Consider the following 12449-nt stretch of genomic DNA (forward strand, 5'->3'; position numbering starts at 1 on the left):
ATTTTCACTAATCATGATGAAAGTATGTTTTTCACAATAGTGTTTATATATTCAATAAATAAATAAATTTTTTTTAATCTTATTTGAATGAGCACTTTTATTTACTTTTCATTACTAAAACAACTTGCTAAATTTTGACTATTAAAGGATGATTTTATTTTTTTCAATTTTACAAATACCTGATTTATAATGGATTGTGAAAATTGGTAAGTATAAAGACTAATCAGTTCTTCAAGAATGAAACACTTAAATGAATGCTTTAGATTAAATGTGACAGATATTTTCAAACTTTTATTATGAAGTTGACATTATAAATATAAATATGGTCACAGGAATTATTCATTTTTAATCAGTCTGTGGTAAGCCAGAAATCTAACTAAAAGTTGTATAATGTTTGTGTGCAAAATTGTAGTTACTGTTATTTAAAAGTCAGTATAATAGATTTGAGAGAGAATAGTTGTGCTTTGACTTTGCTATGATATTACAGTGTGATAATATTACATTGATGTTTAGCAAATACTGTATAATAACTAAATATGGACAGATTTAACATTTTTATCATTCCTAGGCTGTAACTTTCATGCTGTCCTTGTATGTAAACATAAAAACCAAAAATTACAACTTATATAATGAATAAAATGAAGAAATTATTAAATAATTACAATGGAAAGTTGTATGTTGAAATTTCTGTCCATAATTCTTTTTGCAAAATATCACTTGACAATATATTTCTATATTTACAAAATGTAAATATTCGCTTACACTTATAAATGTATATATAAATGCAAAATGTATTGGTTCAGTATATCATATGGGATGGTGCAAAAATAATTGCAGTTTTCATTCATTAACTTTAAAACAGTATATCTCAGCTTAGAATAAAGTTTATTAATTAATTGATATAAGAACCATTAGAATCTACACATTTTTGCAAACAAGTAAGAAGTCTATTTATTTTAGTAGTATAGATTTCAAAAATCCTGAAACAATAAATTCTTTAAATGTATTTTAGGCTGCTACTTGGTCGTTGAAATTCTTCTCTTGCAGGAAGTTGTCAAGATGCTTGAAAAAGTGACAGTCAAAGAGAGGTCTGGTGAGTAAGCTAGTTGAGGTAGAGTTTCATAGTCCAGTTCATTTAATTTCTGCACAGTCATTTTTGAGACATCTGGTCAGACATTGTTATGGAGAAAAATCGGTCCTTTTCAAATTGATCAATGTCATATGTAAACATTAGTTTTTGGTGCATGTTGTTGATTTCCTGACAATACTTCTCCGTTGTGATAGTTTCACCAGGATTCAAGAAACTGTAGTGGATAATTCCACTTGCCAACCATCAAACAGTAACTTTAAATGTTCTTTTGGTGCAGCTTTGGTTTGAGGAAGTGTTGTTTGGTGGTTCATCTTGGTCCAGTTACTGCATGGAATGCCAATGATTGTCATACACTTCTCTTCACATGTCATAATGCAATTAAGAAACAGGTCAGTTTTGTTGTGCAAAAGAAGCATAGAGCAGATTTTATAATGGTGAATTTTTTTTATATTCATTCAGTTCGTGGCACTCATTTATTGAACTTTTTTGATTTTCTTATTTGGTGCAAATGTCAAACTAATATTGGATGGTTAAAGTTTAGTTCTTCTGTAACCTCTCAAGTTGTTTTGTGGGGATCATCATCAATAATCACCTTAAATTAGTTAACATCAATTTCAGGACATCTATGACCTACCTCATCTTCAAGACTCTCATCTCCATGAAGAAATTTTTGGAATCGATGTTGAGCTGTACATTCACTAATTGTCTCTTCACCAAATGCTTAGTTGAGATTGTGTGCAGTTTCTACTGCTTTATGTCCCATATTGAACTAATACAATAAAATTGCTCAAATTTGCTTCTTTTCCATTTTTAATTTGACAGTAGAAAATAGACAAGAGTAAACATGAAAACAAAACCATTTAGGATAAATCAGTAGAGAGCACTTTGTGCTTTAAAATGGTTACAAATTTTTAAAAAGTTGTTATGTGGAAATTTAACTTCATTATTTAGAAGCAATTTTACATATTGTTTGGCTGNAAAGAGGAAAGACCATCAATGCTGTCTATTACTGTATACTTTTGGAGAAACTGAAGAAAGAAATCGAAGAGGCCACACTTGAAGAAGGTTCTGTTTCACCACGATATGCCAGAATCACTGAACAAACGTGGATAAACGAACTTAGCTTCCAATTAGTTCCACGTTCACCGTACTCACCTGATTTGGCCCCCAGTGACTTCCACCCTTTTCCAAATTTAAAATAATTCTTGGTTGGAAAGAGATTCCACTCAAATGACAAAGTCATTTCTGAAGTAAACGAGTATTTTGCACACCTTGACAAATCGACCTATTGTAATGGCATAAAAAAGCTAGAACATCGCTGGAATAAGTGCATTGCTAATAAAGGAGACTACATTGAAAAATAAAAAAAGTTTTAACATTATTTTGTTTGTTGTTCTATTTGAGGCCGCGAACTTTCCGAACAGCCCTCGTATATATATATACATTTGTAAACTGTTATTTGTAATAATTTTTGTTTATTTACTTTATATCTTTTTTAATTATGTATTCGCGTGAACCTTAATTGTATCTTGAATAACAACTGAAGTTGTAAGAGGAAATTCGCCAATTTTACCAATCTAGGGACCCCCTTCTTTAATATCAATTAACTAGAATAAAACAGTTTATTCAACTATCAGAAATCTCACAACATGCCAAAGAAAGGAGGAAGAAGCAACCAAATAATCAAAAATTATAAAGGATATATATATAAAAATGGAGAACATTGCATCCCCCTTTGTTTTTGGCAATGTTTACATGAAGAACTTAGTCAAAGCAATCAACAAACAATGACTAAGAGCAAAGATGAGTCATGTCAAGTCAGGAATAAGAAAACACCGACTCAGAGATGACTCTATGAAAGCTCAACGTCATCACCAAATGAGAAAACACTGCCTCAGCTACAATGATGACACTGCCAATGAATCATCACCTGATGATGAACTTTCTCATGCTGGAAAGGTTTAAAAGCAGAGCTCCAGTCAGTGAAAGTCAGTCAGAGAGGAGGACATCGTTTAGTTAGAAGGACAGTCAGTCAGAAAAAGGCAGTCAGAGATAAGGACACAGACCAGCCAGAAAGAGACAGTGAGATAGTCAGCAGTTGTGGACACAGCTCCAACCAGAGAAAGAATGGTTCAAGAGAAGACGACTCAAAAACGAGCAAGCACAAGACGAAGTGCAGCGAACACCAGAAACCTCCACAGTCTTGGTTGTCACATCCATGTCACAAGAGAAGACATCTTGTTTACCTGGTATGTTGTGAGTCGCGTAAGTTCGAAATACCCCCCGTTAGGTACCCCCTCATTGAATAGATAAGAATAGGCAAATTTCCAAAATTGGCTTTTATAATTGTTCTAAACTTTCGTTTATGTTAATAAATGTCCTTAAATTGGTTACATCTGACTCTGCNGAACATTGCATCCCCCTTTGTTTTTGGCAATGTTTACATGAAGAACTTAGTCAAAGCAATCAACAAACAATGACTAAGAGCAAAGATGAGTCATGTCAAGTCAGGAATAAGAAAACACCAACTCAGAGATGACTCTATGAAAGCTCAACGTCATCATCAAATGAGAAAACACTGCCTCAGCTACAATGATGACACTGCCAATGAATCATCACCTGATGATGAACTTTCTCATGCTGGAAAGATTTAAAAGCAGAGCTCCAGTCAGAGAAAGGCAGTCAGAGATGAGGACACAGACCAGCCAGAAAGAGACAGTGAGATAGTCAGCAGTTATGGACACAGCTCCAACCAGAGAAAGAATGGTTCGAGAGAAGATGACTCAAAAACGAGCAAGCACAAGACGAAGTGCAGCGAACACCAGAAACCTCCACAGTCTTGGTTGTCAGATCCATGTCACAAGAGAAGACATCTTGTTTACCTGGTATGTTGTGAGTCGCATAAGTTCAAAATACCCCCTGTTAGGTACCCCCTTGTTGAATAGATAAGAATAGGCAAATTTCCAAAATCAGCTTTTATAATTGTTCTAAACTTTCGTTTACGTTAATAAATGTCCTTAAATTGGTTACATCTGACTCTGCATTCTTCCTCCTGAGAGGCTCATTCCTGGACTTCAGAGTGACTCTTACCCTCGCGCCTTAATCACCCATTTCATCTCAAACGGCGGTGTGTCCGATAAAACACACCTGGTGGCAGGACTCTACCTAAAAAAGTAGGTAAAAAAATCTTTACGGCCCCTGAACCCCACAATCTTTATTTGCTCTTATATTTTGTGCAAATACAAATGATTAAGATAAACAAATACTATGACTTCATGCCATTACATTTTTCTGTCAACATTCTTTTACTGATACAGTATGTTACCAGCATTCTGATTGGGACATAAGGGATGCCTTGACAATGCATCAAATGTAACATAGACTGTATACAATGTTTATAACATTGTGAACAGATTCTCAAGAAATGATGAACTTATGGCCAAAGAAAAATTGAGAAATTAGGGTATTAAACTTGGAATTATTAAACTGGGATTTTTTTTTACCCTTAAACTTCAACATAGGGTTTTACTATATATCATTTAACTAAAACTCTGTACTTGGATTTGTTATACTATTTACTAGTAGTAAATAAATTCATAATTTCAAAAAAACTTGGTCAAGTTTAAAAACAGAGATATTTAAATGTTGCAATTTTAATTCTTATTTTAATATTGTTTTTACTTTTAATAACTTAAATATAATTACATTTATCTGTTACTGTTTTTATCTTGTAAATATAAAATAAATCAAAAATTAAGAGTTACCTGATAAGTTGAAATAATCATATATGTAAAGTTATTGTCAGATGAAAAATATTAAATATACATTTTAAATTGTAAAATCTATACATTGAATTTTTCAAAATCTTATATAATATAATATGACTGTTATTATAGGAATAATTCAAGTAATGTTAATATAATGGGCAATACACCTTATTAATTAATGTTTAAACATAATTCATAACATACACTTTTAAATATGAACCAATAGAAACTTTTTAAAACTTTATATTTAATTAAATATATTTTACAAATATATATACTTTTATTTTAGGGTGGAATGACAAGTCATTTGGCAACATGTTGTGGAAGTCCAGCTTATGCAGCACCAGAACTTATCAGTGGAAAACAGTATTTTGGAAATGAAGTAATATGATAATATTGTTAATTGATAATAGTTGCAATATAATTATTCCTTATTGAAATTTTGAATCCTAAGATTTTGAGCTACATTTTTATAAAAAATATATTTATTTTAAAATTAAGATATTTTTATTATTAATTTAAAGATAAAAAATGTTTTTAATCAATTTTTTTCTTAAATATCTTTTTTATATAAAACTGAATGATAATTTTATTTTATATTTAGGATTAACTAAGATTAGGACATGAGCATTAACATGTCCTCAAAATAATTTTCATAAACATTATGAATATTAAATTAATATTTTTGCATATTTTTATATTACATATTAAACTAAAAACATTGTCATAAGATATTTCAAAGGAAAAAATGTCAATAGATATATGTACAGTACACTGTAATTTTTAATTTCAGAAAATAACAATATTATAACTATTTTATATATACATTCATATATTAAAAAATTTTACAAATAGATGCTCAATGAAGTTATTTTAAAATAAATATAAACATAATAAAATAGATAATACTGTCAGTTGATAAAATTTAAAAAAATATAGTATTTAAAGTGTTTATAAAAACTGTTGCTGTATATCCTATAAGTATTCAATATATGAAATTTATATATTCTGATTTAGAAATAAGTTATTTTTAATAAATTTACATCTTCCAATTATAAGTTTAAAAACATTTAAATTAAAGAAATCTTAATACTTGTGTTTCTCTATTCATTAAAAATATTGTATTGCTTAAATATTTTCAACTAAAATATTTTATTGGGATATTAAATTTTTACTGGGCATACAGAATATTTACAAAAATTACAGATAGATATGCTTATGATTCAAGTTACTTCATTAGCAATATATTCTAACTGTAAAATTGTAATATATTACTTCAAATTAATTTATCATGAATCCATTTTCATTATCTTAAAAATTAAATTATTACTATTATTTAGATGTTATGAAATTTTATATTGATTCAGATGTAATATTTACAGATGCTAACAAGTAATATCCAAAATTATCAACTCTATCATAAAAATTAGTTCCCCCCATTGTATAATCATAAAATATTTGGTAATAAAATAACTATTCCAAATAAGTTATCTAACAGTTAATCATTTGATAATTTACTAATGAATTTAAATTTAGATTCAAACCAGGTCTAAATACATGTTTGGTTTTGATATTTTTCTATGTTTGGGTTTTTCTACTTGTTAATTTCATTTACTTTATATATTAAGATTTGCACTAATAGTAAATATTTCTTTGAAAAAATTAAAACATTTCTTCTCACTGAAATACCTTATTTTGTATCCCTATACGATATTAGTCTTAATTTCATAATAATATATAATAGTATTAGTAAATACTATACTTTTAAACTTATTACATTATTATAACTTATACTAGTGATGTTGTTATAATGAAGTTGTAACTGGCATTTTTAGTTTAATAATGATAGTTAATTTGATGATTATTACAGTATTATAGTATTTAACAAGTAATGAGATAAAAATTTATATAAATAAAGAATTAGACTGGCTAAATCTGATAGAGAAATACTTAAATAATAATTAAATATTAACATATTTTAATTTTATTTTACTTTAAAAATAATTACAGTTTATAAATGTTGTATTTATAACAAAATTCAAAGTGCTATACAAGAATAAGATTAGCTCTTCCTTTGAAAAATGTTCAAAGACCCTAATTAAGTCTAGAAGCTATTAAACTTTGTGCTTACTTTACTTTTAGTAACAACAAATGCTACATTAATCAAAGTAGTATTTTAGTATTAAAAAACTGATTTTTTTAAAAATGCACACAACTGTAACTTTTCTCAATTTTTTTAGCAAAACATGTACTGTTGTGGTTTTTATTGTGTGCTTACTGTTGTACCTTTATGTAAGATATTAAAGGAAGAATACTTGCTAAATCCCATCCAGACAATGAAAAGTTTGAGATTATTAAAAGAAGACAGTTTTAGAATATATCTTTGCGATATTAAGAAAACAGATAGAACATTAAGAAACAAGTTTATTTTTTAGAATTATTAATAAAATTTTATTTTTTTTAAACATTTTAGAACTTTTTGAATAGACTGCATGCTTTAGCTTAGATATGAAATCGCAGATAAATTTACTTTGTAAATATACTGATTTTTCTTTACAGTATAAACTCTTAAATTTCTTTAGTTATTATTTATTTTAATGTAAAAGATGTTACATCTTCAAGAAATCATTCATGCAGATATATAACAATTTAGAAACTAAATCACTATGGCTGACTTTACATGATAAATGCAATTTAATTTTTTATTGTATTTATTAATTTGTCAATTTAAGATTGCTAATGTCAGATATATTTTTGTAGTCTGAAGAGTGGATACTTTAATCTCAAAATGCATAGCAAATAAAAAAATTTTTTTTTGCCAACTGAATTTTGTCTCCTGATTAAAACAGACTTGGTTATAAGATAAACTTTGGTTTACTTTTGATGTGATATTCTTAATTGGAACACCAGTATGTTTCCTGTATTATTCATATAGAATTCAAAATAAAATAATAAATATTTTTTCTTCATAAAGATATTACAATATAATTCATTAGTTTCAAACAACATTCAAATATATAGACTATTTTTATATTTATCTGAAACAATGTTATAACAAAAATACTAATTTACTACTGTATAAGGAAATGTTTATAAAATTTTTTTAAAGTAAAATTATCAAAAACAACAATTTAAGCTTTCACTCTGTTAATCTATTAAATACAAGCTTGCTGGTCTTATTGTTATAATTATCAGAGTTATCACACATTTCTGATTCTGAGGAGGGCTATTAAAAAAGCTGAAATACATTCTGGGATGTTAAACATTAAATGAAGAAATTAGAAAAGTGTGTGATAAGTCTGATAATTATAACGATAAGGCCAGCAAGCTCATATTGTTTTTTACTACTGTGTTATTTAAAACAATTTAAATTTATGAAACTTATTGAATATATACAAAATTCTGTATATAAAGAAATAGTCTTCTATTTCAAGAGACAAGATACTGTTGGAATAAAGCACAATCTCCACAGCTATGGGAAATTGACTACATCTTTTTTATTAATGTTTTCTGAACTAATTTTTCTACTATTTTCATATTTATTTTATTGAATTTACCTTTTCTGTGTTCTATGTTCTTACTATATTTAAGTGTATTCTGCTAGATTAGTTTAACAATATATATGTATTATTATTATTATTTTTTTTTGTTTTACTGAGTTTGTATTTTCTCATATGTGTTTCTGTAATGTCTTACATACAGTAGAATCTGTTTACTGTAATCACTTTGGGACTAACCTGTAGTAAGTAAATTACTTACTCTTTGGATTTACTGTATGTGAAAAATACTTGTACTATTTTACTTGAATTCAAAATTAAATGTAATACACACAAATGTCTAATCCATTAAAATATATTAAAATATGTTTAATTATTCTTATAGGTTGATATATGGAGTATGGGAATTCTTCTGTATGCGTTATTATGTGGTTACCTTCCTTTTGATGATGAAAATATGTCTGTTTTATATCGAAAAATTCAGGTAGTGTTTACAAAAATTTTTTGTAAATAATAATAATAAGTAAATATCATTTTTTGAAATTGGAAGTTAACCGCCTGTTAAATACACAGATGACTGTTGTTCCAATAGTAATAGGAACAACAGGAATAGTGGCAAAAAACATAAAGAAATACATAGATCAATTAGAATCCAACATTGATATTAGTATTCTTCAGAAACAGGCAGCTATACACACATCGCTTATACTCAATAGAGTGCTTGGTATGCTATCTTTGAGGCCAATACAGCAGATCAGCAAAAGCATGATATACAGCAGTCTTCAAATCTGCAGCAATCATCAGATATACATCATTCATTAGTTAATCTGGATTTACCTAATACAACTTTTGATACTAGAACACAAAGCTCAACTGACAATTTGTTGAGAAGAGGAAAAGGGAGGAGAAGAGGAACTATTTGCATGTAAAGTGCAACTAATACAGTAAAGGGGGGAAATAGGTACCTTCTTTCCCATGGGTTACAGTACGAGGTATTATTTATTCTGAAGTAATTTGTGAATATTGCAAAAAAGAAATAATAATAATAAAAATAATAATAGATGTCATCTGAGATGTTAATTGACTAACTATAAAAGAGAAAATCTGACATTTAAAAAAAATACTATAATTTTTTAAGTTTTAAAAGTAATATTAATAATAATAATAATAAAAATAATAATAGATGTCATCTGAGATGTTAATTGACTAACTATAAAAGAGAAAATCTGACATTTAAAAAAAAATACTATAATTTTTTAAGTTTTAAAAGTAATATTAAGAATGTTATTATAATTCAAGCAGTTTATATTTATACAGAAATGCTGTTTATAAATATTACAAATTGAAGAGTAAATACAAATCAAAATTTGTCTTCATAAATCCTTTACAATCTCTGAAACACCATTAACATGAGCAGAATCAACCTTTCCTTTGAGGCACCTCTCTGCTTATGAATATGTAAATTGATTAAAAAAAAAGGCTCAAAGAAAAGATCCACTCTGCTTATGTTAATTGTGTTCCTATAGTTGTGAAGGATATGTAAAGACATCAAATTTTTATTTTTATTTATTCTTCAATTTGTAATATTTTTAGAAATGCATATTTAAGAATAATTCAATGATAGCAGTTTTATGTACAGTACATACTATGTATATTTGGATTTTACATGTGAAGTTGAATTACCACCAAAATATGTAAAGAAAAAATACATTTTTTATAGTTTTATATCAACTATAACATAAATAAGTAGTAATATATAACTTACAGTTTATTTATTCTCTAACTTGTTATCACTAACTTTTAATATTGACATTTTTTTATACTTGCTATTAGTGTAAGAAAAACAATGATTAATATATTTTACAACTCATAAGATACAACTTTTGTCCAAATAAAAGGTTCAAAAAATTGTCATGCATACTACATGTGAAGTTGCAGTCTCCCATAGACTAATAAATTCCCCAGGCTGTCTTCAGTAGGCTACAGGTAACCTCTGTCTAGCCCAGACCTTGAATAAAAATATTGTGTAATCAAACATCCCGCATTATGGGTGAAACCAGTATGCTTAAACAAATAAAATAAAAAATAAATAAAACATTATTTTTATTATTACTTTCTACTATAGCTAAACAGCTTTTGCATTATTGTTGAATATTTTAATTGTAAGTGATTTTTTTAAACCTCCTTTTTTCCTGGTAATAAGTGTTCATTTTAATTTTAAAGAAAACAATAAAAAAAATTTTGGAACCAACTGTTAAAAGCACTGTATGACTTAAATACTCTAAATACTAGTTTCTACATATCCTGTGCTGAAATGAAAGTGTCTTTATACCTGTGCATCTTTATATGATGTAAAATGTATATAAACAAATAGGATAAAAAATAACTGAATTGTATTTTTAATATGCTAAATTGTTGAATATATTATATATGTTAGGCTCAAAGACCAAAGTCACTCATTGAGGGGAAAAAAACAACCACAATGTGTTGTGGCTAATTCAAAACGACCACAAAGCGAAATTCATGTCGTGGTTTTCATGATATTTGACCACGACATGTTCTGGTTAGGTTAGGCTAGGTTACTTGGACAGATTGAAATTGGTTTGAATGTTTTATTTAGGGTTTCTGATGTTGATTGAGGACGTGCAGCTCCCAGAAATGTTTTAGCTGTTGTTATAAGCATTAATCCATCAGGTTTCTCTCAGTTAAGAAACAAGGGTCTTCTTGATCGACTTCATGCTAGTAATGAATTTACAATTTCTGAGAGTAACTTTATTAACATTTAGGACATACCCTTAACTTCACACTTTACTCAGCATCCACATTAACATGTGGAAGTAAGCAAGGGTTTATAATGTGTCACTATAAAAGATACTGTGTTGATAAAAATTGCAAGTTGTTGCTTAAAGAACATAAAATGCAACTTGAAATATCATGATAATAGTTCTTGTAAAACTAAATAACTCTGAAACATTCTTGATTCTCATAAAAATAGACTGATTTATTAATAAAAGTTCCTGACAATGTAATTATTTTTAGTAAATTAGTTGTTAGAAAATGTTGATACTGCAACAGATTTTCACATATGATTACATGTTGTTGAAAAGTAACCTTTCTAATCTAACCTAACCAGAATGCGTCATGGTCAAATATCATGAAAGCTACAACATGAATTTCGCTTTGTGGTCGTTTTGAATTAGCCACAAAATGTTGTTGTCATTTTTTTTTCACTCGAGCGATTTTGGTCTTTGAGCCTAACATATATAATTAATCTGTTTAATGTTATCTGTTCTATTTAAAATAATCAATATGTATAAATCTATTTTAATTTTTTTGATAATTATCTATATTTCTGTTTTTACAAATTGTTTGTTTTATTCTTTAAACTTACAGAAACAGCTTTGTAAATTAGCTAAGTTCTTAAACTGCTTACAATTGTATTTTATTGGTACAGTATTTTCAAAACAATTGTTTAAAGATAATTTAATTCTGAATAAATTAATATTTAAAACATATAAATTATTTAATATTTTTATAAATGTTTTATAGTTTAAATTAATCATTATGCTCTTAAATATTTTCTGCTTTAATTATTATATGACAATATAATTTTTTAATTGCTCAGAGTTTTATTTTCAGAATGGCAACTATGTCTGTCCCTCTTGGTTGAGTAGTAGCAGTAGAGAATTAATTTCTGAAATGCTTAGAATTCATCCCAAACAGAGAATTACAGTGACTGCTCTCTTATCTCATCCATGGTTAATGCAGGGATACGAAACACCTGTAAAATGGAGAAGTATCTATAAGGTAAATATAAAACTATGGATTTTCCTTAATTTTATATAAGAGTTGTTGTAATTAAAAACAAACTAATAATTTTTTTTTATTTAGAATGATATACTAGATAGTGAATGCATTGAAGAATTAGCAGTTTATTTTAGAAAATCCAGAAAAACAATACAGTCAGAATTATCTGCAGTAAGTTAAATAGTAAATAAAACTTTAAATTTATAAAATGCTTAAAAGTAAGCTTAAATGATTTATAAGTCTCAATCTTATTACATTATTTAATAAGTTCACAGATTGCAGAATATC

At 27.5% G+C, this 12449-nt stretch overlaps 1 protein-coding gene across 2 annotated transcripts in view; it reads left to right on the top strand.

Moving 5' to 3' along the window:
* The window catches only part of LOC111622750 (maternal embryonic leucine zipper kinase-like), a 38297-nt gene that overhangs the window by 14032 nt on the left and 11816 nt on the right, over positions 1-12449 (top strand). For both annotated transcript variants that reach the window (XM_023365172.1, XM_023365173.1), the window contains exons 7-10: positions 5147-5239; positions 8740-8838; positions 11994-12161; positions 12246-12332. In XM_023365172.1, coding sequence (XP_023220940.1) covers positions 5147-5239; positions 8740-8838; positions 11994-12161; positions 12246-12332 — 447 coding nt within the window. The remainder of the gene's footprint in view (positions 1-5146; positions 5240-8739; positions 8839-11993; positions 12162-12245; positions 12333-12449) is intronic.

The sequence above is a fragment of the Centruroides sculpturatus genome, unplaced genomic scaffold, assembly GCF_000671375.1.
Source record: "Centruroides sculpturatus isolate CEXI.00-Female unplaced genomic scaffold, Cexi_2.0 scaffold309, whole genome shotgun sequence".
NCBI lineage: Eukaryota > Metazoa > Arthropoda > Arachnida > Scorpiones > Buthidae > Centruroides > Centruroides sculpturatus.